We start from the raw sequence: 23,339 nt of genomic DNA, 5'->3' as shown, positions 1-23,339 counted from the left end.
GCAGTACATCCTGAGTATTTTGAGGACTAAGCATTTGACTTAGTATTACAAAGTATGGTGTAGGTCTTGGAGAAATTTTGTCCAAAGCACTTGTATTCATGCATGTATTATGTATCTTGTATTTTGTGGAGGGAAGAGGAGAGGAAAATTTGGCCTCTGAATTTCCAAATATTTTATAATTTCCTGTTCATATAAACCAACTTTGTTATCAATTCTGAGTGTGTTCAAATAATTGTCTATGATCCTTGCTTTGTTAAGAAAAGTTTCTCACTCTTCTCAGACACGGAAATGGGGAAAATAATGGGTCCTAATTAAAGAGCTTGGAATTAGAGGACAGCTTAAGGCATATAATGAATGTCATGTTAAAATATTTACAGATAAATATAGATCATAGTATAAGCAGAAATGTAAATTGTAGTTATATATTTTTCTTGAGAACTTCAAATAAATATTCCTGAGGTTGTAATGCATACATACATGATCAATGTTTGATATTAAATATATGTGTATACACACACATTTATCTGACTAGCATGTTATGTATTTTGCATATCACCTCAGAAATACTTAAAAAGGCTACAAGGTTATTTGCAGACTGTTAGCTGTTTTTGTCTTGCAGATTGGTTATGTGGTGGCTCTATCTTAACCTTCATAATAATCTGGGTTTTCCCCTTTTTTCTTTCCCAGTTCTTCTGCTGTACTGACAGTATTGCTACAAGGAAGTATTTGTAATTGACCACAATGTGACACAGTGTAACCCACCAAAGGGAACCAATTTTTACACCAAATGGTATGGTGATTGTTCTGAAGCTAGAATGTATTTATCAAGCATCTGTCTTAGAATCATTCAACAAAATGTATTAATTGCTGAGGTGATTGCAGATCTATATTTTAACTCTAGTAATGTTGAATAGTGTGTGCCACATCTAGGTGGTTATTTTTATTTGCTAAATGACAAGAGGGAGTAGTTTTAAACTGACTGTCCTGGAGATTTATGGGTCTTCAGTAGCCTCTGCCTAAGCAGGTAACCAAACAGTGTTCTCATAGGAACATATCTGATAGAACATATAAATACTGCATCCCTGACATAAACCATGGCTTATGCACATGAGGTCATCTTGTGAACCTTACAGCTGAATGACATGTCTTCCTTGATTAGAAGAAGAGGCTCTGGGACAGTATTTCCCTGTAGTTTCTGATAAAGGTATGAGTTGGACAGAAAATATATGCTAATTTTTTTTGTAGTTTGATTAATTCATCACATTCTTTTATGATTTTATATGTTATATTGGCTTAACACCAAATCTGTTATTATGCATGTTACTACTATGGAAATTCCAAATCTGCGGTTCTACAGCTCCTATTTTGGAAATAAGTTGTTTGCTGTCAGTATTGTTAAAAAATAAATTTAAAAACTTTTTTTAAAAGAAAAAGAAAGTAGTTTAATTAGTTGCTACTTTGTATGACCCTGCTGCACGAGGACAGCCAGGATCCCTAAGTGTTTCTATTAAAATAAATTGTCATCAAGGCTGTGAAACATAGGGTTTAGAAGGAAGGATGAATCCTGAGAAGCGCAAGCAGGGTGCAAGCACTCTTGCAGTGTGGTTTCCCAACTCCCTCTTCTCCACTGCACTTATCTGCAACCCTGAAAATTCATTCATGAGGTTTGGGGGACTCTCATCACTCTTACACAGATCCTCCCCACCCACCCCGGCTCCAATCCCTTTACAGAAGTGGAATCTGTAGTGCTCCATATATTGTTGGACTTCAGTGTCCTTACTGGCTGGAACTGGTTGGAGTTCAGCAACATATGGAGGGCCAGATGTTTCTCCTCCCTGCTTTACAGCATTGACCATGGTACAGCTTTATTTGACATTAATGCCAACCATGGTTGATTTTAACCAGAATGTGCAAACTTTAATCCTTCTTTAAAATTCATGGGAGGAAGTTCATAAAACCAAAGGGTATTCTCAATCTCATAACCTCTCCTGTTTTTTATTTTATTTAAATATTGGTTAATTTTGTAACCTCATTGTTACAAATACAGTGGAACCTCTACTTACAGATGTAATCAGTTCTGGAGGTCCATCCATAAGTCGATCCGGGTCACTGGTAGAAGCGCCGTTGTGCGCAGGCGCAATCGGCGGCAGCGCACTTCTGTGCATGTGTAGGCGGCGGCCGCTTCTACACATGCGGAAATGGCAGAAGCTGCTTCTACGCATCTGCGAATCACGGCAAACCTGGTACTTACTTCCGGGTTTGCCACGGTCGCAACTTGGATCAGGCCCAAGTAGAAGCAGTCGTAAGTAGAGGTTCTACTGTATAGATTTTTCAGGAAACTGCATTTTTAAAAATTTAAATTTAAGTATTTACTTATTTGAGGTTTGTAGTGACAGGACATGTGCCATGATTGAGACCGACTGAAGTACAGCTGTTCAACCAGTGCAATAATGATAAAATATGATGATGCACTAGCACACAAGTTCTTGTTTTCTTTTGTTTTGATCTGAGTGAGTTTGTTGTCAGTTATAGTTTATATTTGTACTTGTGGAATGTTTAGTTTGGGCATCCAATTTTTCTACTTTTAGGCTGTGATGTATTTCAGATAGCATTCCTAAGCAAATATATGGTATTTGAAGTCAACAGAAGCAAGCAATTAGTTTGAAAATTTGTGGTTTTCTTTAATACAGTACTGTAATTTGTCTTTCAGATCACTAATACTAATGAATTACCTTTTGGGGGTCAAGGATTTCCTAGGATTATGTAAGACATTTGCAATGGAAATGCACTTCATATTAATGGGTAAGGATTATTTTGATTATTTCACCAAATTTAACAGCAAATGAAAGACCAACAAATTCTACCCTATCTGAGCTCTAAGCATTGTATACAACTTCTGACCAGTTATATTGTGGTTCTGCCAGGTTAATTGTCATCTAAACAGGCGGTTTCAAATTACCTATTTTTCTACCATGTCATTGAATTACAAAGATGACATACAGTGGTACCTCGCAAGACGAATGCCTCAGAAGACGAAAAACTCGCAAGACGAAAGAGTTTTTCGTTTTTTGAGTTGCTTCGCAAGACGAATTTCCCTATGGGCTTGCTTCACAAGATGAAAACGTCTTGCAAGTTTGTTTCCTTTTTCTTAAAACTGCTTGAAGAGGTGCAGTTGCGACTTGACCGTGCTTCGCAAGACGAAAAATTCGCAAGACGAAAAAACTCGCAGAATGAATTAATTTCGTCTTGCGAGGCACCACTGTATATAGATTCCCGTGGGTAATAGATAATTTGTGTTCCTGGCCTTTCCAGGGACAATTGGCTAAAGTAGGAATCGATGTTGTATGGTCTCTTTTATGCAATTCTGTTCACCAGTAATTCCAGCATGGAGTAAACTAAGGAACTGTTTTTTTATCTTACATTCTTTGCACTGATAGATGTGGATATTTTCTCAAATTTCTCATTTCAGGAAACTTTCAGATCTGTCAGTGCAGTGGATGTAAGTTGAATGAATGGATGCTAATATACTTACCAAATAAAAACAGGATTTTTTTAAAAAAGGCAGAATCATACTTCCTGAATTTTATTGCCTTGTGGGAAATGCACATGCTCAAGCAATTATTATCACTGTTGGACATTAAAAGAGTATATATGATTAACTGATAATCCTCAGAATAGTATGCTTTACACTGTCTTCTTAAAATTCAGGCTTCTAAGACTGCTGTGCAGATGCTCAGGCAATTCCAGTCTCTCTTTTTTACATACACACACACACACTGCAGATTTTTCCGTGGCTTTTCATGCTGCATGTGTTGTGAAAAGGGGCACAATGACTGCAGTGGGAAGGAGTAGCCCCTGAACTCCATTGAACTTGCAGAAAATCTTCCTGCATCTCATTGAAGTTCCAGCTGAAGTAAATGCCAGTGATTTAAATAAAACTTGATTCTTAAAGTTTGCTCTGTGTTACTTGGAAGTAAGTTACATTTGAAATTCCAGGAAAGTTATTTAGGATAATAATGCGTACTTTTGTAGACTGAAATGTTAAGCAATTTAATCTTGGATAGAATTCTCTGGGATGTTGGAGCAGATGACACTGATAAATCTTTAGTAATTTGGATTTTGTGGATTATTTTGTTGGTGGTGATTTAGCATTTTAAATGGAGTTTCCATTCTGGACCTTGTATAAATGCTGTTAGCATTGATCTATATTTCTTGGAACAGTTTCATTGTTTTACATCTCTGCAAACAGAGTAGTACTTTCAGATAGTAAGTCCATACTGATATGCATGCCCAGTTTGCAAGTAGAGAAAAAATAAAAACAGTGAGGTCAGATAGAAATGAAATGCAAAAAATACAGTGTGGTATTCCATGAAGTCATTCAGTTAGTGCAAGGACAGCTGAAGTTCCTCTCTGTCTTCTTTCCCCATGTGCTCACTAAATCTGTTCCTGAGGCTCCCCCAATCTCTGGAATAGATTTGCGTAGGGTGCCGGCAGAGAGGAAGGGGTACAGAGCCATTGTGCAAGTGGAAACTTTGTGTTAACAGAACAAATGCATTGGATACTATCCACAATTGGTGACAGTTATGTTAAAACTTAATTGTATTCAATATAACTACAGTGGCAATTCATAACAGCAGTAGCTTCCATTGGCTAGATATTTCTGGATTAAGCAGTAGTTGGTTGGCCATCTGTCATGGATGCCTTAACTGAGATTCCTGCCTTGCAGGGGGTTGGACTAGAGGACCCTTGGGGTCCCTTCCAACTCTACAATTCTATGGTTCTATGGTCTTGGACTTGCTTATTTGCTTTTTTACATATGGTTAACTGAAAAGCCTTAAGTGACTGTACTGAAGTTAAGGGGCATTACTTTAGTCAGGAGCTATGAAATGGATATGCTGATACAGTTTGTGGGTTTACGTAGGAACTACCATGGTAGCCAAATTAATTGATATAGTCAGTTTTTGTGTTGCTGCAACATAAATTATAATGCAGAAATGTTAGATAACGTGTAGAATGTGTTATGACTCTACCTGAGGTGGAAGATTGAACAATTATGTTAAATGATTGTATACATCCTCAAAATGTGAGTAGATGAACCTGATAAATTTTGAAGATTCCCCCCCCCCCCCTGTAAAACCGCTTGAAAGTTCAGCAGCTTGGTAGGGATTAAACTATAAAAACCCTCCATTTATCTTAAGATCAAAACAATGTCACAAAAATGTATCAAACCAAAGTTTTCACAGTGCCAACTCAACACCTATGGGAAGCCTGCAAGAACAGCATTATTTCCTTATGATTTCCAGCAACTTCCTCCAACAGTGATGGTAGTACATAGCCAGCATGGCTAGTAGTCGTTGATTACTTTACCATCCATGAATTTGTCTAATCCCCTTCTAATACTGAACTGAGTCATAACAGTAATGTCACTGACAAACAAAAACATAAATAGTTAAAATCCAGTATTGATCCACATTATCTTGAAGTTTCAGATCATTGCAAATAAAATAGATTTACAGAAACTTGTTATAGCCCTTTTGACAACAAATCAACAAATTCCTTGAAAGAACACATTTTTAAAAAGTAAGAAGCTGTAATAAATCTTATTTTAAAAAGTAGCATGAGCTTCCTGAGCTCGGATTGTCATGACATTTACTGAGATAATGGGAGGGGACAGCCTGCAAATATAAATAAACTTTATAGTTTTAAGTATGATGTACCAAGGAGGAAATCAACAGAAAGACACTGGCTATGTTCAGACATCATATTAAACCATAGTGTAACATGATGTGAATGATCCTAGGCAAGCCCTTGGGTTCACATTTTCTCCCATCTGGTAGGAATTATGGATTCTGGGGGTTTAGCTTTTGCTTAACAAGTAGTTTCATCAGACCTGAAAAACTAGGTTTACAATGACTTTTTTCAAACAAGCCACATGGTTAATTTGACATCATTGTTTAGAAAGCTAGCTTGTTTCAACAAACTGTAGTTCAGATTAACCAAAGGTTAGAATTCTGATCTAATGCTAAACTGTGGTTAAGTCAAATCAGAAGAGAAAGCTTATAATCTCCTACTTGCAAATGCACTTAAAGAGGAGGGGGAGTGGCAGGGATGGTGATGTTAGGAGGAAACATTTGAACCTTAAGTTCTTTCCCATCATGCTATACCACATACTTCACATTATATATTGTTGAAATTTACAGCTCATTTATTTTAGAGCAGTCATTTTAAAATCCATATTGATATGGTTGAAGATTGTTTTGCAATCACTGTGGAAGCCCTTTACATGATACTTATGATAACACAGCATTACATTCTGTCAACTTGTTTGTGTCCCAATAAACCATGGTGAATAAAAATCAATATTTTTGAAGCTAGTTTTTTTAAAGATTGACAGATTTATTCAAATATAATAAAACATCAAACTCTACAACCATCTCTTAAAATTGAATCCATGATTGTTTGTCAAACATTTAATTAAAGGCTCCTTTTCTATGTAAAAGAATGAAGCGGTGGCAAAATAATGTTATGAAATCAAGTGCTGTAGATATGACACAATTGATTGTTAACTGCATGTATTATTATGCATACAATGAGTAGTTACACTCTTTCAACCAGATAGTTACTTTCAGTATCATGGACAAACACAGGTTTTCCCAGTATCTACAAACCCTTCCTTCTGAAATGTTCTGGGCATTTAACTGAAGATTAAGTTATCCTGCTTTTGTCTTCGCTTTTGTATATGGAGGTGACTAGAACTCCTTAATAACTGCTCCCCTAAGCAGATAAGATTTCTGTGTAAAAGGCATGACCTCAGATTTCAGCTTGTGTTCCTATATAGTAAAAAGGTTACATGTCTAATGCAAACATATGTATTGTTATAGCAATTGATTAGTGGCATGCATATTCAGGAAATATATCAGAAAGTTGGAAATTTGGGTTCACATCAGTCCATCTGCAACAACATTTCTGTATTTTAAGTGTCACATGACAGGAGACAAAACATGATTTGGGGGGCGGTGGTAATTTAAAATACAGCCCCATACATTAACATTTTAAAGTAACCGCTTAATTGCTTTTTTCCCCCTCTTGCCTAGGGTATTTTAAACACTTCAAGACATTATTTCTTCAAATGTGCTAATGGATGTGGACATGGCTTAGATAAGGTGTTGACCACTGCAAATTCTCTGTTGCTGTGTGCTGCCGAAAGGCTAGCTGACTCCATTTGGAGTAGTGTCAAACTAGCACAGATATATCAAGATGACAGATCCTATGATGGACTTTTTTGATGATGCCAACCTCTTTAGTGATACCTTAGAAAGTTTGTCTGATGATGCTTTTGTACAAACTGGACCTGTTTCACTTGTTGATGAATTGAACTTGGGTGCAGAGTTTGAACCTTTACACATCGACTCGTTAAACCATGTGCAGGAAACGCAAACTCAACAAAAGATAAATGAATTTGGGCAGCTAAATCAGTATGATTCATTGAAACTTCAAGTAAACCAGTCCTTCAGCAGCCCAGCTGAAAATGTTTTATCACCACACTCTGAGTTTAATTGCTCACCCATCCATCCCCAAAGCCAAACCAATGGGATGTTTCCTGATGTGGCAGATGGAAGCCCAATGTGGGGACACCAAACTTCTAGCAGTGTTTCAAATCAGAATGGATCCCCTTTTCACCAAGGTCGTTCACAATCTATGCAGCAGAACAAAAGCTTTGTAGCACACCATGACTTTGCCTTATTTCAGGCCAGCGAACAGCACCATCCGTGTGCCTCATTGCAGTCGCAGCAAAACAGAAATGGCATCAATGCAGAAGAGGACACTCAAAGTCAGTCAGAAAACTTCATGGAGGTTAATGCGTCTGTTTCACATAGAACCAGTGTTTCTCATGCACCTCAAGGTGCTACTCTTTCAGACTCACAACAGTCTATCTCTGTGCAGTCATTTTCTCAGACTGCAAGTAGCTCACCTCACTTTTGTGGGACTCAAGACGGAAACTTTGATGGACACTCTCCTACTATAACTCCATGCTCTGTTAATACACAGTTTTCACCTCCTTATTCCTACTCTAGTAACCATGTCTCTCCTACCAGTCTTCTACAGTCTTCGACAGCTCTTTCTGTTAGTCAACAAACTCATTCTCTATCTGATTTTCCAGAGAGTGATGCCTTTGCTCCTCAGATAGGGACCAAGCAAGAAAATACAGATAACCTCCTTAACTCAAGTCCATCTTTAAATTCAAATAATTTCCATGTGTTGCATTCAGCACATCCTCGGGGCAGCTTCAATGGTTCAAAACTGTCTGCAGTGAACATTAATTTTTCTGCCCCTGCTGGCTCTGGTCCTCAGCTGAGCTATTTCAGTGATCCTATAGAAGGCAATGGTTTTTCGTCTTTGGATGAGAACTTGCTTCATCAAGTCGAATCTCAAGCTGAATCATTTACGGAACTGGATCCAGAAACTCTCCTTCAGGAAGATCTCCTTCCCCAGTTCAGTGAATCTACATTTGTGCAGGACAGCTCAAGTAATGAGTTAGAACACCACCTAGAACACCATGTTACCCCACAAGTGACAGAGCCCTCCCACCTTGTCCGGACTCAGACTCAAAATTTCAATCATCCCTGGTATCCTCCTAGTTCTAATCAACACCTGCAAGAGCGAAAACGTGTAAATGCTCAAGGGCAGGTAGGTAATGCTTTTCTGGGAGGGTTATATTTTGCTATAGCTAGTTCATTTTTACCTTGCTATTAGTCAAAAGTAGTTAGTAGTTCAACCAATATAAGGAGGCAGAACCATAATCCATTAGTAAGAAGAACTATCCTGAAGTAGAGGATCCTGTTTAAAAAGGGGGGCGGTTTGGAGAGGTTTTTATAACTTTCGGCTGTTTGAGATGGAATACTAAATAGCATTTAAATCTTAGCTCTAAATGCCTTTTGCACACTTCACTTTACAGTGTCTTCCATCTCAGAAAATACAGCATTCTGCCATATCTTCCAAAATTGAATACACATTTCAGTTTGTTTCTGTACGACTTGGCAGACTGTTATTTTTGCTTTCGTTACTGCCAACTGTTGAGTTTTGTGGTATAAACTGGAAGGAAAAAAAATACAAGAATGCTGCTTGCTTTGTTTTTTCTCCCCCATCTCAAATTAATTGAAGTTATAAAACACCTTTATGGTCTTTTTAATAACACATAGAGGTATGATCTAGCTTTGAATATTGTTGCCATGAAGAGTTGTATATATAACTATTATTGTTTAAATTAATAAGCAGAATTGAATATACACACACACACACACACACACATATATACATACATACATATATATAATAAAAAATGTAACAAATATTAGCAATATATAATATTGATGGAAATACTGGATTCTGTTTTTTCTATTTATGTAGGTGGCTGTGGATTTTAATATTTTATTATGAGAACCTAGTATTTACTTTGAAAACATTTTGGAGCAAATTATGGTGTAATTTATAGTAGTGAGCATAAAACATCCCTTTGATTTCAAATCTGTTATTAATAGTGACTGCTATTTGAGCATAATTTTTCCAAGAGAGTATTCTTTTTGACATTTTGGCATGACCAAATACTAGTGTAATATATTCTTTATATTTCATTTGTCTATTTCCTTTTGGGCTGTAAAATACTTTTTTTTCTCATGTGTTAAGCATAGCATGAATCTAGGAGAATGCATCTTTCTTTTCTTCAAAAGGCAGGTGTTGCTTAGCAGTAGTTAACTACATAACAGTTAGATGGCAGAGGTACTTGATGCTGTCAAATCATGAAGTCTTTAAGGTCACAATGATTAATATGGTAGAATGTCTAGGGAACATAAATGATATTGCTCATGAGCCCTAAATATGAGATCACCGAGCTTTCAAAATTCTGCACAATGGGTGACAAGATAATCATTTGTATGAACTGAAGTGATATGTCAAACACTAATTATTATGTTGGCCATCCTAATCTTCAATTTAAGCAAGGGTGCCTAACTCACAGGCCATTTATTTTCATTTACAAATTTGTAAACCACATCACACCCTGAAGCCACTGACCATTTTTAGTAGCCAGCTAAGCATCGAGACTTAAGACGCCTGCCTAATTTCAGCTGGTAATTGATTCTAGAGGGCTAGAGTTGTAACACAAAAAGCCCAGTTTGGGGTGAAGTGAACATCTGGGGCATGCAGAATTCTCAACCATGCCCCTTCTGAAGAGTGCATTGTCTGGGCAGGGATATATGGGACGAGGCCATCCCTTGGGTAACCTGGCCTCAAGTTCTTGACCTTCATGTTTAACTCTCTTTGCACTTACCAGATGGCTCCTGCTGTGTCCATTCCATTCCCTGGCTGTTTTTGTCCCAAAACTGCATCCCCAAGCTGTTTGACCTTGCTGATATTTTGCACTTCCATATACTGGTAAACTTTCTGCTAATGTCAGGTGAACTGTGTTTTGCTGATTATGTTCTGGGGATAGCGCGTAAACCAAATTTCATATAGTCAAAACAGATTGTGTTCAATGGCAGGTGGGATTGGCAAAGTCTTTTTCCCTGGATGCCTGCCCCCTTTTAAAATGTGTTGGGGGTTTTTTTATAGCCAAGTATGTATAGCTGAATCCACATGAGTAAATGTGTGTAAGTTGCAAGTTACCTGTATTATTAAAAAGATAATATCTAGAGTGCAGCTGAAGCATCTGCTCTTAGGGACAATCATCAGGTATCATCTTTTCAGAAGACCTCAGTGGGAGCCAAATGAAGCAAGCATCTCAAAGTAACATTGAGATTTGTGATAAGGGCTGAATGAAACCAGCTGAGCTGAACGATAGTGTATTTTATCGTCGTCAGGGCAATCCTGGTGCAGGATATCCTCCACTACCAGTGCTGCCCTGAGAAAGAAAAATGCTGAATGAGTATGTGTCTACTGAAACAATCCCCCACCCTCGTTCTGACTGCTTGCTTGCATGTTTGCAGACTGCTCATCCATCCCCCTTCTCTGCTGAGCATGTGGATTGTTGTGTGTGTGGCATGTGGCAGTTTAGGTGTGGCCAATCCTCACTGCATCCCTCAGGCCCCAAAAAGTTAGTGCACCTGAGTTAAACCCATGATTTAGTTGCTTGCATCCTAAATAGTTTTACTTTCCCACCTGCACATACATACAGTGGTACTTCAAGTTACAGACACTTCAGGTTACAGACTCCGCTAACCCAGAAATAGTACCTTGGGTTAAGAACTTTGCTTCAGGATGAGAACAGAAATTGTGTGGTGGCGGTGTGGCAGCAGCAGGAGGCCCCATTAGCTAAAGTGGTGCTTCAGGTTAAGAACAGTTTCAGGTTAAGAACGGACCTCCGGAACGAATTAAGTACGTAACCAGAGGTACCACTCTATCTACATTTGCTTATGTTTTACCCGAAAGACAAGAAAAAGCAACTCTTCCAAAAGCTTCCCTGGATGTAATTCTTAATTGTCAGTGCTGACCAGGTGAGTGGTTATTTTAGAAGTTTTGAGTTGCAGAGCTTGCTGTTCCTAGAATGTCTGTTAGGAAGTATACCATTAGGAGAGGTGAAATCAGTGTTTTGCCAGTAACCTCATCAGCCTTGAAAATAAACTGTTAGCCTGCAAAAAAAAAAGTTACTCTTCCTGCTAGAGGATGACAGTGTGAGTAGTGGAGAGCCCTGCTGGGTTCAGAGGCCCTTCTCTAGTAGGCCTTTTGGTTTCTGTGCTTGGTGCAGAAGAGAGATGAAGCATTTCATTCACTTGCATGGAATTCTGTGCACTCACCTGTATGCTATTTCTTTTCAGCTATGACTACCAAGCTAGTTCTAAAATGCAAAGCTAAAGCTGGTGAAGGCTGCTAGTGAAGCAAATTTTAGCATGAGAAATGAAAATGTGGTAACATTGACATTGCTTGAAATATTACTGACTTGGTGCTTTTAGACGTTGGCTTATGTTATTAAGCTCTGATGAAAAATTAAGCAAGATAAATTTCCAGTTATGTGGATGCATCTATGGATGCTACAAAATGACATGGATATGTAAATGAGACCTTATGAAGAAGGTTGATGGGTGCTACGATGGTTAATAGGTGTCAGTTAAAAGTCAGAAATTGCTAACAATATTTTGAAAGTTATAAATGCAGGTGCAAGTTTCAAAAAAGCCTACAGTTTTTCATAAGCGGCACCTAAAATGTCAACACCTAATTTTTCTCATTAATATCAGTGCAGAGAGGGAGATAACATTTGCTAAATATGTTAAGAAATCAGTGACATTTAATTCGTCCTCTTTTATTATTCAAAATAATAAAATTACTCCATGACACCATGTACTGTTGCCCATTTTTTTATTTGTTGCTTTAAATTTTGGCCTGCACAAATTAAATCCTGCATATAATAATGTAACATACTTAAAAGCAAGCAGATACAAATTCTTCCTATTAATGTTCTTTACAAACTTTTTTGGTACACGGGGTATGGACAAATTTCTAAGTTGTCAGGTCAGCTTTTACATTGTAAGTATATTACAAAAATGTTTTATCCATTTTTATTAATATAATGTTTCTAAAGTCACAAGTTAGACCTTGGTGGTTGTTTGTTGTCTTTCTTGTCAATTCTTTGTTAGTATGAGTCCTCCGTGTCCTGGATTTGCATGGAATGACTGCCAGCCGTGAAATACGATCCTAGCTATTACTTGGTGTACTGCACTGCACAGGCTGCCTAGCACTCTGCCAGGAAACTAAGTAACAGAAAGCAGAGTTGTTAACAGTAGCTTTCGTCCTATTGGCCTCCTACATGCATACTCAAAGCAGAGTACAAACAGGAAGTGGATTCCAGGAAGGGGAGGGGAGGCTGGAATTTGTGGATCACTCCAGTATATAAGGAGGATGTGGGTAGGATCAAAGCCAAACTAAACTGTATGTTTAATTTCTCTGGAACTGGAAGATATTAAACACTGTACTCAGATCTTTTGCAAAGTTTAAGATTTAAAATAATCCAGTAAAAAATAATAGTTAGAAACAGCTGTAAAATAAATTTCAGTACCTATAGCTCTCATTTTGGGGATCATGATAAATCATGGTTTACTGTAATGGGAACAAGCCACAATGAGTCTTAGGCTCACCTGTGTTTTGGTCTCCTTTCATCTAAATCACCTTTATAACCCATGGTTTGAAGTTGATTTGTTAGAAACAAACCAAAGTTAAGATTAATCACAGTTCATCAATGACAAGCTGAAAATAATTGGGGGGGGGGGGAATAAATGTAAAAGCTTCCAATATCCTCAGGATATGTTGGAGCAATAGAAGAGAGAGGGGAATACACAAGCTCAAGGTTCACTGTAGCTCGTTTCAACAACAAAAAATCCAGTTTATTCAACCAACTCACAATCACATGTCTCTTACTTAGGAAAGTAGAACTGATTCTTGTTCTTTCTTCCTGTTAATATTCCTGAGAAGTGAAACTTACTGAAGTGTTCCAAAATGCATAGCTTATGTTATGTGAAGGAATATAACAGAAGTTTTCAAACCGTGGTTTGTTGAAAGGTGGAACAAACTCAATTTCTGCACTTGACCCTAAAATTGATTTTTTTCTTCTTCTGGCAATATCAAGGCTCTTTTGATCAAGCCCAGATTAACAAGCATGCTAACAAGGCCCTGGTTTAGAGCCTGTAATTTTCATAATATGGTGCTGATGTGAACTGAGATTTTCACCTCTTGCTGCTCTCAAGTCCAAATGCAGAAGCAGGTTGAATGCCAAATTTGACTTGAGGGCAAAGTAAATTTAACATTCAATTTTTAATAAATTTGTGGTTACAAAAACAGGCACATCCATCACATTAGAGAGGCCAGATTGCGGTTTATAAAATATCACTTATTTTATCATATGTGCTCTGGTTTTCAAACATAAAATAAGTGGTCCAAGACCCCAGCAATGTTCAATTGGTCTGCAGAGGGAAAACTAAATAACTACTTGTATCTAGTATATAACATACATATATGACTTAATGTTTCTTCCAAAATGAATTTAACAGAGCCAATAAGAGGAAAAACAAAGCTTTATATTATGACCACAATCCAAAATACACTCATAAAGGATTAAGTCTCATTAAATTAAGTAGGATTTGCTTCTGAGTACAGAGACTTGTGATTGCACTGCATGTGTTTAATTATATTGCAAATTTATCGATAAAGCTGTGAAATAATATAAACTCCATATTTTGAGTATAGGTGGGATAATCAAGATATTTGCTGGTAGATTTTTTTATTTTAACAATATACAAGTTTAAATTAAATTAAATTTCCAGTATCCTGGAAAATGAGTGATGATGATGATGATTTCATTTATTAAATTTGTATACCGCCCTTCATCCTTAGCTCCCAGGGCAGTTCACAACATAAAATTACAAAATAAAAACCACAAAGTACATAGTAAAGATAAGAACAACAGCAAACAAAAAATGTGAAAGATATGCAGTGAGGAAATCCATCCAGTGTTTTAAGCAATTACATGCACTAGTACAGCTGTTATGGCATGAATGTGAGAGCTTTGATGCACGCTGGGAGTTCTGCATGAGGTTTTCCTATTCACTTCAGTGGTCTAATAATGCTTCATCCTCATAATCCTTTTGTGGAGAGCATCCTCTAACTGTAAAGTTTGTGGGGAACTCCTTGTTATATGAGCTCTATACTGACTATGAAGTTCTGTATAGATTTGGATTGAAACTAAACCTTAATCTTCTCCTTGTATTGTTTATACCATATAAAAATATAGTTTAGCATTTGAAATTTATACTGATAGTTGCTTATATTGTGGGACTCCATTTGTTTAATTATATGTAGCCTACACTTCTTGAAACTACAGCATCTTCCAACAATTACAAGAGAAAAAAATAAAAATAGTTTATTATTTTAAAATAATAAAAACACATCTAACCAGTCAGAATCTAGCAACATTTAGTTAAAAACTTGCATATACAAAAATGAGTTCACTTTCATGTGTTACAAGGAATTGGAATCAACCCATTTAAGTTCCCAGCTAGTAGGAGATTGGATCAGGCTCTCTTCCACAATCTTATAGGTAGATAGGCTCAATTGTGAGAAGATGTAGTGAAGATATACCAGGTTTAAGCCCAAGTTTTTATTGTACCAGGAAGGTAGTTGGAAGTCAGTGCCATTAGCTATAAGTTTGCCTATCTGGCATACGATTCCAGTTAAAAGATGGGCAGCTGTGTTTTTGCACACTTTTACATTAACTTAGTAGTAACAAAAGCATTGGCAGTGAATGAAATCTATTCTTCAGATAAGTGTCCAGTGGTACCTCTGGTTACGAACGCTTCAGGTTACAAGCTCTGCTAACCCGGAAGTAGCTGCTCCTGGTTGCGAACTTTGCCCAAGGATGTGAATGAGAATCGCGCGCCAGAGGCATGCACGCAGCAGGAGGTCCCATTAGCGAAAGTGCACCTCAGGATAAGAACAGTTTCAGCTTAAGAACGGACCTCCGGAACGAATTAAGTTCATAACCAGAGGTACCACTGTATAGCCTTCTTATTAGGTTTGCCTGTGGGAGGAAGGGCAGGATATAAATTTAATAAATATATATAATAAATAAATATGGTAAAAATTGTTTTTGAATACAGCATCCACTTGTAAGTCAAGGGTGTGCTTTAGATCCATGGGTATCTGATTCCCCAGGGAGAATGCTAGAGAAAGAGAAAGGGTTCCTAGACTGCAGGACCACATCGTTCCAGATTTGTTTTTTTGTTTTTCCTCCTCATTCCAAAACTTTTTTCCAGAACTGAGGTCACCACTTGTAGATGTGGTAATAATGCTGGAAATCAGAATATTTCATATTTACCCTACTTGTGGCTTCATAATATTTATTTGTTTGATACTTTTATTCTACTATGTAGTCCTAAAAGACACACAAAGGTGCTTAAAAATATTTGCAAAATACAATTACATTCAAAAAGATTTGCACAGATAATAAATTATGCCAGGTTTTTTTTGTCCTCATTCTTGGTCTTCTCTGGTGTCTGAGGATGTCCACTTAGGACCTCTGAGGTTAGTGAGTCTGAGCAGCCAGATCTTACTCAGTGAATGTTGAAGCCTGCTGGAAGTTAGCAGTTCACATGCAACAGCTCTTACTGAGCACCTCTGAGGCAAGGGAGTGAGGCTGAGTTGCTGGAAGTCACTTGGCCCATTATGAAAGAAAGAGCTCCCACTGAGGACCTCTGAAGGCAAATCTTGATAATAATGTAAGAACTGTGTCCATCCTGGTGCATGCAGGAAATACACAGGCAGGATATGAGGCAGCAGCCCTCTCCTATATGGGTTCCCCTATCTGGTGTTCAAATTATATCATAGAATCTTAGAATTGGAAGGGACCCCAGGGTCATCTAGTCTAACCCCCTGCAATGCAGGAATATCAGCTAAAGCACCCATGACGGATGGCCATCCAACCTCTGCTTAAAAACCTCCAAGGTAGGAGAGTCCACAGCCTCCTGAGGGAGACGGTTCCACTATCAAAAAGCTCTTACTGTCAGAAAGTTTTTCTGTATGTTTAGTTGGAATCTCCTTTCTTGTAACTTGAAACCATTGGTTTGAGTCCTACCTTCCAGAGCAGGAGAAAACAAGCTTGCTCCATCTTCCATCTGACAGCCCTTTAGATGTTTGAAGATGGCTATCATATCTCCTCTCAGTCTCCTCTTTTCCAGGCTAAACATACCTAGCTCCTTCAACAATTCCTCATAAGGCTTGACTTCTAGACCCTTGATCATCCTAGTTGCCTTCCTATGCATATGTTCCAGCTTGTCAACATCCTTCTTAAATTGTGGCTCCCAGAACTGGACACAGTATTCCAGGTGTGGTCTGACCAAGGCAGAATAGAGCAGTACTATTACTTCCCTTGATCTGGACCCCATACTTCTGTTATTTATTGCATTTCAATCTTGCCTTTGTAGTTCTGAAGAAGTGCTAAAGATGTCTAGTGTCAATACTGAAAACAGAACAAACGGGGAGGGATAAACCATGAAAAAACTTCTTTAAAGAGAGTAGCAGACCAAATAATAGAAGGCCAATAAAATAATTTTAAAAGCTTGGTTCCTTTTTTGTGAACAGCACCAACTTTGCTTTTGTCACAGAAAAGCAGGATATAAATGTCCAAATCAGTAAATCAAATTTGAGTAGCAGATAAACCACAAGTTCATTGAACAGTACTGTTTTGGAACATGAACATTTTATATAGTCTACTTTCCAATTAAAGCATGATCTTTCTGAAGCAACTTGTAGTCCTAAAATAGCCTATTAAACATAATTTGCAATCATACAACACAGAAAAAATACAATAGAACATTGATAAAAAATATAACAGCATCTAGTTCTCATCATTTAATATAGATATGAAACAGTAGAGAAAGTTGGAGCCATAAGAAAGTACCCTTAATACCTGCTTAATTCCATTGGTGTTTTAACCTGTACTGATAGATCCAAAAGAATCTGCAGGAAAATTTCCTTTTGACCTTCAAATGAAGATCATCAACCAAGACTACTAAAGCAATCTCTGTCCCATGGCCAAGCTAGAAACTACAGTGGCATCATTTTCAAAACCATTTGTATTAATATTTTATTGAAAAGGTTTCAATTATAAAGTAATAAAGTGATGGATAAAAATAAAAGGTACAAAAATGTGTAGAAAATATATATATAAGAAAAAACATCCTCACCCATACATTATTTTCAGCAAGTACCTGCTTGAGACACCAGCTCAAAGACTGAATTGTAGGATCCAAATTCAAATGATTATTAGTATATTAAAACTATTTTTCAGACTCATTATTGTGTGTAGCACCTTGACATCTGGTTGTGATCTTTAGGTGCGTGACCCATGAGTAGGGTTAGGTATTTTCCAATCCATTTATTTCACTGGACACATTTCTTCAGCATTCTGGGACAATCTTCTGCCATGCACACTTAAGTCGTCTCCCCTGCTCTCTTAGCTCTTTCTGTCGCCCAATAAATCAAGGCATGCAGCTCTGGAGAAAATGCGTGATGCTGCTGTATTTATGCCCAAGGTCAGTCTTCATTGCAGAGGCGAGTAAGGCCAACTGCACAGAAGTTTATTAAATCTCTCAGAATTTTGGGAAACAATTAGATCTATAGGTCTCCAGGGATAGGCAAACCTAGCTCACTTCCCACTCGGGGACCACAAATTCTGTGTGGCCTTGGTATCTAATCATTTTCTACAAGTCAGCTGTGAAGTATATTCCTTCTGTGAATGATATGGTGCACATTTTCAAAACAGATACAGTTTTCATCAGATTGAATAAAGCTGTGTATAAATAACTTTGACTTTTATAAAGATTAATACTTCTTAAACTTTTATTTTCAGTCTGTTTCCCATTTCATGGGTTTTGACCATTTCCTCTCTTTATAATATTTAAGGCTGGCCTCCTCTTCCTTCTGCAACTGTATTACAGAATTATTATTATTATTATTATTATTATTATTATTATTATTAACAATATTACTTTTGTGGTGTGGACCTCAAAAATATGTAAGTAGTATGAATTTTGATCAGTAAGGTCTTACCTACCTGTTCTGTCCAAATAGATACATTACAGAAAGGGAAGGAGATTAAAGGAATATAAAGCAGGCATGGCTCAAAATAGCTTCCGCAAAAACACCTCTGTACTGTCCTGCTAAAATATCAAGTGTTCATGTGGAAAAAAATGATGCATGTCATTTTGTAACAGTAAATATCTTATATGGTCCTTGTGCTTCTGGACTTCAAATATTTTTGCTCTGTGGACCTAGTATTATAAAGCTGTAGGAGGGATGCTTTGAAATGGATGTCAGATTTCGGTGTGTTACTTGCGTGTGATGTGGAATACATAGGTATTCTTTTCAACTACTGTAGCAGCTGGAAGAGTAAGAGTTAACTACTGTACCACATGTAGGGAAGAACAGTCTATTGAGGGTTAAATTACAGAGTCTAATGGAATAATAACTGGTAGCACCATCTGCTGGCCTACTTCCGCAGAAGGAGTCAGTATTTTTAACGACATCTCTAATATTCATGCTGATGCATTTTGATGCTTTGTGCATTCATTTCTTTCTGTGTTTTGTTGGAATCTGGCTATCCGCTTACAGCTATTGTTGAAATTCTGCCGTTCCATGGAGGTTGAGGGTTTCTCATACGGTAGATAAACAGAGGACTCTTGCTTGTCAAGGAAGGAATATGTTGATAATTCACAATGTGTATTTGTGGAAGGTTGTGTCTATCCTGGCTTTCGGCTTACTAAATAGGCCATTTAGCAATCTTCTTTCAATGCTTTTCTCTTGAGCACTACCTCGGGTGGTGAAAAATCAGAGGGCAAGCCTTTGTCTAATGCCAAAAATGTCTTCAGTGAAGAGGCCAAGAGGAAGGGTAAGTGAAAGCTTGAATGAGTGGGAGGAGGAGGGGTTCTTTGGGCTAAAAGGCTAATGGGATTGAATAACCTTCCTTATTACTGGCTGCTGCTGCGGGAGTCGTGCTGCATCGCCATCTTGAGCTTGTTGCTGTTTTCTCGAGTCTTGGTGATTTGTTGTAGCCTGCAGGCCTTGAGGTGGCATTTTACTTAGCTATCATAAACCCTGCTTTCTTCTTCGTGCTGCAGCACTGCTGTTAAGCTTTGATGAGGCACGTATAGAAAAATGTATCCAGTAAAGCGAACTGGATCTGGCCTGAAAATGTGTTTGGAAATTCCTGGCTTTCCCCTATGCTGTAGTCAGAGGCACATTTATGGGTGAGAACATAGCAGAATTGTTATCTGCTTTTTTTGTCTGTTTGGATAGGAAATTCTTTCCATTCCTAACGTTTGTTTTTTTTAAAAGCTATCCTCCGTCAGATCTTCGAGAGGCTGCTATAATTATTTGTGCTAGAAACAGGAATTTCAGTGTGCGTACATTTAGAAACAACAACCAAACAAAGGAGCTGTTTAACTGTTTCCTGTGATCAGTTCTACATGAATTTCTAAACAAAGGGTATTTTTTATAACTAATCGACTGAAATTGTTTTAGCATTATATGCCTAGTTTACCTGTGAAAGCTAATTCGGCTTAAATATATTGCATCTGAATGTTGAACATTGTATTATGTACAGATTTTGCTATGACGTTAACTTTTATGTTATGTAAGTTTTTATAAATTTGCTTTTTCTTCATCAGTATGTGGTTTCTGTATCTGGCTAGACATTCAAGATTCGTAAAACAGTATTTTTTATGTATAAACATTCTTTTTACATGGGAGTTGTATAGAACTATTTGGCTTATCCTGAATATTTTTTAAATCAGTGTGCCATAAATAAACTGTTTTATTACATTTAAAATACAACTTAAATGGTCACAAAAAATTGGTAACTGTAACTGATGAAAATTCTTTTAAATTATGTTTATATTTTTATTCACACTGGTGAAGGGTGAGTAGGTTGTTAATGTAGATTAATTTTCAACTGAAGTGAGATAGCGCAGAAAATATGGAAGTAAAAAAGAAGGTAAACAGTAAAATGGAGAATGTGAATAAATGCAGTTGGAACAGGAGTTGTATTATGGCCCACCCTCATCAGTGCATGAAAACTGTAAACTGGACCCTCCCCAAGCACAGATGCTAATTTAATGGACACCCCCCTTTATTTTTACAAGGTTGTGAACAATTCAGCCTATGAAAATCTTATAGATAGAGAATTTTCACACTAAACAAAAGTTTTTAGAATTTAGAAGTTACAATTTTTAAAGATTTATAACTTCAAACTGCACCATTTTTACCTTTTACTTTTCTATAGTACAGCTGCCAGCTCTATTAAAATGAGAGAAAAAGCTTAGCATACTTCTTTGAGTTTAACATTTAGATGTCTGTTTCGCAAGCCCCCTTTTATTGCACATGCAAAGACCTGGTCTAATACATAGTAATGTAGTAATTTTACTATAACTTAAAGCTACAGTATCCCCTCGATTTTTCTAAATATTGGCTGTGACAAAGAATGCAGATAAAAAGTTGGATAGCTCCCCCCCCCCCCCGTACCCACTCAAGAATACTATAGCTTTAACAGATGGTGTTTTTATACTGACTTTGTATGATTTTATGATAGAATTAAAATGTTTTATTTTTATTGCATTTGCATGAATTATCAAACTATATTATATGTGATTAGGGCTTCAATCTGCAGCATACCTATCAGTAAGCCTTAAAGAACACAGTAGATCTTATTTTAAGTATACATGTGTAGGATTGTGCTGCATGACTGCAGTTAGACTATGGAATAAGCACCTGGGACTATCTCCTGTGTAAACATGTATAAGCCTGCACTGCAAATGTACAGTATAAGACAACACATTTGTTTTAGATGAATAACGTATATATATTTTTTTCTTGCAGCCTCCTTCCTCCAAGAAAACAGATGGTTCTGGGACATATGCTAAGTTGCAGAATACCCAGGTGAAATCTATGTCTGAGAAAAAACAGAAAAAAAAGGTGGAATCTGAAAGTAAGCAGGAGAAAGCTAATCGCATAATATCGGAGGCAATAGCAAAAGCAAAAGAGAGAGGGGAGCGAAACATTCCACGAGTAATGAGTCCAGAAAACTTCCCAAGTGTTTCAGCAGAAGGAAGAGAGGAAAAGAAGGGCAGGAAAGTTAAATCAAAACCAAAAGACAAAGAAAGCAAAAAACCCAAAACTGGCTCTTCATCCAAAACTAAAGAGAGAGCAAAAATTGGGTAAGTGGGCTAACATTCTGTTGTCTGGCAGTTTAGCATCCCAACCATAGCCAACGTTTATGTGGAACTTGATTTCAGCAGGGCTTATATACAATAAAACATGCCTAATATTGCAACCTGGGGGTATTTGAAAGAGTTGAGATAGCACAGAGAGGATTTTTTTTTTACAAGGGTTGAGGAAGTAGTTAAGTTCTAATTTTTTTTAAAAAAAAAAAAACTTCTTGTGAGAGTCTAGTTTTTCCTGGGTCGTTGTATATCAGTGCATGAAAGCAAAATGCCCCAGGAACTCTTAAGCTACTGCAGAAAGTGTTGGAACTGCTAAATGTAGGTGGCATATCTGCTGATGATTTTTAGTCCAGTTCCAGTCCTTATCCTTAATATGAGAGATAATACAATATTTGATGTATTCATTCTTAAGTGAAGTTTGCATGAAGCAGAATCCTAGAATCTGTGGTATTTGCAGTCTCTGCAGCTCAGACTGGGCAGGAAGATACCCTGCCAACAATTTATTTCAGGTCCCATTTGTTTTCATATATAATATCCTAGCCTTAATCAAAACCAGTTTGGGGCTGGCTGGCTTTGTATATAATATGCAGGATGTCTCTGTGTGCGTCCCTTACTGCTAAGAGCTTTTACTACAGTATGTTGAATTCAGTTGTTAGAACTAGGGTATTCTAATATAGTGTATTAACTTAAAACTTTCTCTTATATAATAATTGTGCTGTGGGATAATTTTGTAAGCATTTTGGCCATGTGTTATGATCAAGTGCTATAGTTCTTAGCATTTCTCATAGCAGCATTCTTGTAACAATTGGCTTCTACACCAAATATGTATTGTCCTTTGCAGTCCTTTTCCCATTGCTGTTGTGCACCTGTGTGTGTGTGCACATATAGATATGTACTGTATAATGTACTTGGGTTTTGTGGGGTTACTTGCACAGCTTGGAATGACTGTTGATGCAAAACTTTTAAACAATCAGATGGGTTGATGCTTGTCTTCTCCCTGGGACCTGCAGGGTTCCATTTCATCAGTGCTTGTGTTCAAAATGGAATTGAGGATGCTACATAAACTCTTGGAATGAGGGGCCACAATGTCATTGATGGGTTTCATCCTCTGATCAAGCTTCCACGTTTGAGTGCTTATGTATTTTTTGCATTGACTGAAATGTCATATAGCAGAAGTGGACAGATATGCTTTCCATCTGGTATGAATTCTGCAGTCCTTTCATTTACATTCCTTTTCAACAGACATAGCTGTGTGTTTTTTGTAAACTACACTGAAAGAAAGAATATAGTGAAAGAATTTTTTAACCAAATAGATTTAAATTTGAAGTGTTTATAATATTATGTATGTTTTTAAAGAAAAAAATCAACATTGAGCATTGAATATTATTTTAGAATAGTGTAAGCTTTTTAATATATACTTTGTTGCATAGTTCTACACAGGCTATCCTTAGGCAGAGTAATATTTCTGACTTTTAACAGAAAAATACTTATTCTTACTATTTAGTGTGTATTTAAGTATATTGAGTTGTATCCAACTAAATCGCACTCAGGTAGTACCCCTGAAAGCATTGGACTTGATTTAGC

General features: G+C 37.2%; 1 protein-coding gene across 15 annotated transcripts in view; it reads left to right on the top strand.

Moving 5' to 3' along the window:
* Positions 1-23,339, top strand: part of CHD9 (chromodomain helicase DNA binding protein 9) — a 72,706-nt gene that overhangs the window by 7,928 nt on the left and 41,439 nt on the right. For 8 of the 15 annotated variants that reach the window (XM_028740166.2, XM_028740163.2, XM_028740167.2 and 5 more), the window contains 4 exons: positions 688-790; positions 2,711-2,802; positions 7,095-8,688; positions 21,412-21,749. In XM_028740166.2, coding sequence (XP_028595999.2) covers positions 7,258-8,688; positions 21,412-21,749 — 1,769 coding nt within the window. In that variant the 5' untranslated portion in view covers positions 688-790; positions 2,711-2,802; positions 7,095-7,257. Of the gene's footprint in view, positions 1-687; positions 791-2,710; positions 2,803-7,094; positions 8,689-19,043; positions 19,427-19,524; positions 19,785-20,000; positions 20,023-21,411; positions 21,750-22,813; positions 22,955-23,339 lie in introns of those variants that run through there. The other 7 variants (XM_028740171.2, XM_028740169.2, XM_028740170.2 and 4 more) reach the window with 7 other exon arrangements.

This window comes from Podarcis muralis, chromosome 7 (assembly GCF_964188315.1).
Source record: "Podarcis muralis chromosome 7, rPodMur119.hap1.1, whole genome shotgun sequence".
NCBI classification, from domain to species: Eukaryota; Metazoa; Chordata; class Lepidosauria; order Squamata; family Lacertidae; genus Podarcis; species Podarcis muralis.
The sequence above is the reverse complement of the archived record's forward strand: the minus strand, read 5'-3'. Positions and strand labels throughout refer to the sequence as shown.